The 6,000-nt window shown below is 48.9% G+C and overlaps 2 protein-coding genes across 16 annotated transcripts in view; one reads left to right on the top strand and one right to left on the bottom strand.

Moving 5' to 3' along the window:
- Positions 1-813: 813 nt before the first annotated feature.
- Positions 814-1,530, bottom strand: LOC128404318 (translation initiation factor IF-2-like). Its single transcript, XM_053369804.1, has one exon. It carries the CDS (start codon positions 1,528-1,530, stop codon positions 814-816), a length of 717 nt encoding a protein of 238 aa, XP_053225779.1.
- Positions 1,185-6,000, top strand: part of CLIP1 (CAP-Gly domain containing linker protein 1) — a 116,697-nt gene continuing 111,881 nt past the window's right edge. For 6 of the 15 annotated variants that reach the window (XM_053369975.1, XM_053369974.1, XM_053369973.1 and 3 more), the window contains exon 1: positions 1,185-1,307. The gene's annotated coding sequence lies outside the window, so the exon portion shown is untranslated. Of the gene's footprint in view, positions 1,308-1,814; positions 1,976-2,575; positions 2,943-6,000 lie in introns of those variants that run through there. The other 9 variants (XM_053369979.1, XM_053369978.1, XM_053369977.1 and 6 more) reach the window with 4 other exon arrangements.

Raw genomic sequence — 6,000 nt, 5'->3', positions numbered from 1 at the left:
TATGTGTCAGATTCCACTTGTTAGCCAGCCTGTCTGCGGTGAAAATATTCCATTCAAATCAATAGGATGTACATATGGCTTGCTGATTCGTTGTGAGAAAAGCAGGAATGGATGCTTTACAAAAAGAGGTTGTAGGGAAACAGAAGCCTTACTGAAATCAATAGGATGGCCAGGGTTGGTTGTTTCCCTATGAAGGAAAGTGAAAATGAAGGAATTTTTAAAGGGGAAGAGAGAAAGGGTGGGGAAGAAGTTATATTGATATAGCTAATTAATTTATGTTTAGGATTGGGTGGGCCTATGAGGAAACAAAGTGGGAAAAAGAAGGGGATTTTTAAAAAATAGAACTTCTACTGAAAGAGGATGTAAGCATAAGTAGCGAAAGGGGCGCTACTCTGAGGAAACAGGAAAGCGAGAGAAGGAAGGCCGGCCTCTGGCTCTGTGGGAGAGGCTGAAGCCCAATGGTGCAATCCTGGCGTCTCCAGGTGGGGCTTGCTGCCAGTTGGTGTAGACAATCCTGGACTAGATCTGACTTGGCATAAGGAAAGAAGATCAGGCAGATGGCATCCTGTCCCCCCAGTGGCCAACCAGACCTCACTTCTGGGAAAGCCGCAAGCGGGGCCGGGTGCATCCAGAAGCATCCCTGGCTCCTTCGCCATGAACTAGCCGAATCCTCTTTTCAAGCCACCCAAGTTCCTGGCCATCTCCAGGGCCGGCCCGAAACATTTTGGCACCTGAGGCGAGCCCCGAAAACGCCCCCGCCAGCCAGGCAAGAGGAGAGAGGGAGGGCAAAACACCCTTGGGGGGAAGATCAGACTAAAAGGGCGCCGGCCGGCTGGAAGATCTGCTGTCCTTCCGGGGGTCGGGATCCGCGGCCCGAGGGGGCGGCTGGCGCTGGCCCCGTCCCCGCTTCCCTCCTGGCGGAGGGAGTTCCGAGGCAGAACGAGGCCCCGCCGCCCGGCAGGCCGAGTCCCCGGGGCGCTTTCCCCCGCCGGCCGGCCCTCGTCTCTCGCAGGGAGAAGGGGCGTGGGAAGGGGGGCCTGGCGCGCCTGCGGCAGAGAGCGGCGGAGCCGTCGGGGAGGAGAATCCGAAGGAAGGAAGGAAGGAAGGGCGGAGAAGGGGGCCAAGAGCCGCGCAGAGCGGCGCGCGCAGCACGTGAGGAGGCGGCGGCGGCGGCGGCGGGGCTGGCCTGGCTCCGCGTCTCCGCCCGCCCGCCCGCCCGCCTTGCGGAGCCCAGGCAGGAAGGCGGAAGAGCCAGGAGGCGCCGCTGCCGGGAGGGAGACGAGGGCGCTGCCGGCGCGTCTGGCGGGGTGAGGCCGGGGGGGGGTCCAGGCTCGCCGCTCTGTTCCCTCTCCGATGCGCGGGCGCGGGGGGGGGGTCCCCTGCTTTGTCTCGGCTTCGAGGACGGGGCCCCCCGCCGCCTCCCCGCCTGCTCCCCGCCTGCTTCGCCCGCAGAGGGACCGCGGCGTTTGCGGGGGGGGGGGTCTGTTGCTCTGCCGTCTGGTAGCTGTGCCCCCCCCCCCGCAGCAGCATCGCTCGCCTTCTTTCTTCCTTGGTTCTTGGGGCGGGGGAGACCTGGCTGCTCTCGCCTCCTCTTGAAGGCGTGGTGGGTGGGAGCAGGAGGGGGCTCTCCCTTTCGGCGCAAGGGCTCCTCTCCGTCCCGGTGGGCGAGGGAGGCGCTGCGCGAGACTCTTTGTCAGGAGTGGCGGGGGGGGGCTTGGGGGATCCTCGCCCCCCTTCTGGGGTAGCAGCCTGTATCGCTTTTGCCAGGCGTCGCTGGAAGGGCTAACCTCATTTTGCAGCCCCGGGGGTTGATTGCTTTGTGGGGTAAAATATGATTTTTGAGGCGCGGGGAGGGGGCAGACTCTGCTTTCCAGCTCGGACTCTTATTTGTCCTGGGAGGATCGGGATGAGAAGCTTTATTTGCCCCCCAGGTAGCAGCTGAAGCCGATCTCAGCCTTCACTAAAGGGTTAATTGGTAGGTGTTGAAGGCTCCTTTGCAAGCTTGGGGGAGTGGGGGGTGTTTTGTATTTGGAGCCCCTGATGTTTTAATACTCTTAGGTTAAATTTTTAGTTCGTAAATGGGGGGTCTATTTATGTTTTTCAGTTGGCATGGAGGCTTGCGTCTATGGCTGTTGAGCTAATAGGATTGTAAAAGGAGTGTGGCAGAGGTTGAGCATAGGTCGGGCTCTGCATCTGCTCCTCCAGACTGGAGTTGGAAAGGCCCTGCCTTGCCCCTTCGCCAGCCTTGTTCTCCATGCAGACTTTAGGAATGTGTGTCTGGAGGGGTGTGGGCTTCAAAGCTGTCAAGTTCTCACTCTCAGCTTGCCATAAGGAGGGTGGGAGAAGCAGGGCCAGCCCAAAGCATTTTGGGACCTGCCGTGGACCCCAAAATGGAGCCTCCCTCCCTGCCAAGGAAGAAGGGGCGAGGGAAGAGCTACATCAGAAACAAGGGGTGGGAGATCAACATCGAGATCTGCTGCCCCGTGGATCCTGCCACCTAAGGCGCTTGCCTGGCCTGGCCTCATGGTTGGGCTGGCTCTGAGAAGAAGCATTCCTGAGCTCTGCCTGTCAGTCTGCTAATGGAGTCACACAGACTGTGCTCCGTCATCTGATCTGCTCTTGCCTCAGGTGACAGCAGCAGGTTTCTCTGGTACCCAGGCAGCGATCTGGCCTGAGAGAGGGAGACGACGGAGGTAGACCAGCATTGGGAGGTGGAGGCCATCTGCTTTGTGCTGGAGACCCTGTAAGGGTTCCAGATTACTGCTGTAAGCAAGGAAGGTGCTTCCTCCTTGATCCCCTTCCTTCCAACACAAAAGCTCTTGTAAGCCGAGAGGCAGGCAGTTTCATTTGAACTGGGTGGAGAGATGCAGCAGTCAACTGGTGAGCAGTCTGCTGCATGACATCACTGGTTGGGTGGAAGTGCCATTGGCCAAAGGAGAAGAGTAAGTACAGAACTTCCTGCCACGAGTGTTGAGATTATAGATTTCCTTATAGAGCAGCTAGGAATGTATGCTTTTACAATTGGAAATACCTTGATTGCAAGGAACAGCATGTTTAGAATGCTATATTACCCTTAAGTTGTTTCTCAGAGACAATGTTTATTACCAGAGACTGATTTTTCAATTTTCAGATTCATTTTAAGCGATTAATCACCTTTGCTTGGTGTGTGAGAGAGATGTGTGTAAAGTGAAATTAGCACATGACCAGGACTTTGTTGCATGGACAGCTGGCTAGAATAGTTATCCTTGCCAAGCATTTGGTGGTTTAAGAATCTTTCCATTGCTGATATGCATCTAGAGCTTAAATATCCCGTGATTAAAAAAATTAAAAGTGGCATGCTTCTCCCTCACTCTTGTGCATGGTGCAAATAAGTTTCTTCATGCCTCCGTATATATAGCTTTTGTGCAAGGGGAAAATATCAAATAACTCTGATTAAGTTCAAGTACGTCTTGTAACTTCTGCTTTTTGAGGTTTTGTGTTTTAACATCTTTGTGACTTTTAAAACTACAATATGACTGTGAATCCACATTTTAGTAATAAATGTAGGAGAACTAGATTCTGTAGTAAATAAAAGCAGGTAAAACATACCGTATCCTGCCATCATGTAAATTTAGCCTTGTAAAAAATAATCTAGCAAATTATAATCCTGTGTGTGAATGTGAGAGAAGTCAAAACAAAATAAAAAAATTCTTTATTTTGTTTCGACTACGGCAGACCAACACGGCTACCTACCTGTGAGAGAGAGTGCACATGAGAGCATGCACATGTCTAGTACAATGAAAGGGTTGTGTTTTGTTTCTGTTCAAGTTTGAAATGGAATTGTAGGTTACGTAAATGGGAGCATATTAAATGTCCCTTTCATATTGCCCTTAATCCTATAGTATCTTAATCTTTAAAATCTGTAAATACTTAACTGCTGTCATACCTCTGACTACGTGAATGTACCAGAAATGTGCAGTGACCCAGAGTTGGAAAGTAAGTAAGGGGACTTAATTTCCTTTAAGATAGTATTGTTTTCCTACTGTTGGAAGGGCTTCCTCTATTTGTACAGTGGAACCCTGGGTTGCGTACTGTCCTCCTTACAAATGCTTTGGGTAATAAGCTCCGCTAACCCGGAAGTAGATGCTCCTCGTTGCAAACTTTGCCCCAGGATGAGAACAGAAATTGCGCGCTGGTGGCAGCGGGAGGCCCTGTTAGCTAAAGTGGTACCTCAGGTTAAGAATAGTTACTGCTTAAGAACAGACCTCTGGAACGAATTAAGTTCGTAACCGGAGGTACCACTGTACTTCTTAAAGTAACAGTAAAATGGCAGCTCATGCAGCCTGTCAAAATTGTTTTTAGTGTCCCAGGCAGCATCAGATGTGTAATAGCTTTTCATTTTAAAAACAAACAAGGGCCACATTTTTGTTCTACTGAGGGTTGCTGGATCTATTATTGAAAATTAAAGTGTGGAAATAAGGGGATAAGCATGATATCCATGGGACTGTGATGCTGTAAAGGGTCAGTCCTAACCAGGCTTATGATCAAGGCCTGCTTTGGTATGCCTGTATCTGGGGCCAAGAGATACCATACTCATAACCGGCTCTTCTAATTTTATGTTTTGATACTTGAGTCCAATTGAATAAAGGAAGGATGCATAGTTGACTTAGTACAGTATTTCTAAATTGCCCAACTAGAATAACTGGAAGAGAAACACATCTAAATAAAATAATTGCACACTGTTTTCAAAGTAGGGTTAATGTAACCAAAGGCATTCAAAGCTTTGTATTTTACATATAATTTAACTAGTAATTTTAGGTAAGGGAAGCTGATTAGGGTTCTATCTAGTCAGTCTGTTTCTCCCTCTTCCTCCTCCCAGTTTACTCCTCCATGCCATGGAATAACTAGCATTGTTTAATCCTTGAGCTGGTGAAATCATGAGTGTAGAGTTTTCTTAATAAGCTGAATCCCTGATGACGGTGTGTGTCATGTTTTCATGAATGGTATTAAAAATATATAGGGCAAATGGGCATTGACACATAGACCCACCGCTGAGTACCAGTTAATTTTCACCCCACCCCACTAATGAAGGTCTTGTAACTCCTGATGATCCCATTATGCTACATGAAAGGGGGATGGAATTCAAATTTAAATCCCCTTTATTGTACAAACAAGAAAAGTATGATCAATAAATACTAAGGTATGATTCCAAGTTCATCAGGACAAGGGAAGGCAGACTTTGAAACATACAAGGCTTGCTTTTTACTAGAAAACTGTGTTCAGCAATACATTTTTAATTTATCAAAATGAATGTCTAAAAGATCAGGATCTCTTAATAGTTGAGGAGAGACTACAGTACATTTTCTTACCTAAGTCAGAAGTGGGTGGCTTGCTGGACCATACCAAGGCCCACTCAGTCCTACCTCCTTTGCAAGAATCCCAGTAACCAGCTGCTGTTAGGTAGTCCACTAACAAACTGTGGGCTACCTCCTGACCCCTCTGCATTAAGAGTTCTTGGAGATTTCTAACATCCTAAAGGCCATGAATAAGTTGCCAAGAAATACAAGATGCCTTACAAACATCTCCTATCGTTCTTCGTCTTAACTTTAAATAGTCTATATCTGGCCGATCATATCTCCTCTCAGTCTTCTCTTTTCCAGGCTAAACATACCCAATTGCCTTGTAGCGCTTGCTTGTGAATAAACCTGTGTAGACATGGGTTAGCTGCTCTGGAGTCTTTCCGCATCTGCAAGTGGACCCTAAAAAGCTAGATACTGAAAGTGTGTGGGGGTTAAACTATAGGTATATTTTGGGACTTCATTTGTGTCTAATTTACTTCAGTCTTCTTTGGGGGGTTTCATTGGAAGCAGTGATCTAACACAATTAGAGGGCTTGGCACACAAGCCAAAAAATGTCAAAATGGCCAGGCTTCCCTTCCCTAAACTGAAGTGTTCACCAGCCAAAGAGTTTGTCTCCTCTTATGCTATTCCTTTCATCCTGCTTGGTTGTGGCTGAGGAAAA

This window comes from Podarcis raffonei, chromosome 16 (genome assembly GCF_027172205.1).
Source record: "Podarcis raffonei isolate rPodRaf1 chromosome 16, rPodRaf1.pri, whole genome shotgun sequence".
Classification (NCBI taxonomy): Eukaryota; Metazoa; Chordata; class Lepidosauria; order Squamata; family Lacertidae; genus Podarcis; species Podarcis raffonei.
The sequence above is the reverse complement of the archived record's forward strand: the minus strand, read 5'-3'. Positions and strand labels throughout refer to the sequence as shown.

What these genes read in the sequence shown, in the direction of transcription:
- LOC128404318 (XM_053369804.1), bottom strand. Translation starts at nt 1,530, where the DNA reads ATGCTGCTGCGGGGGGGGGGGCACAGCTACCAGACGGCAGAGCAACAG.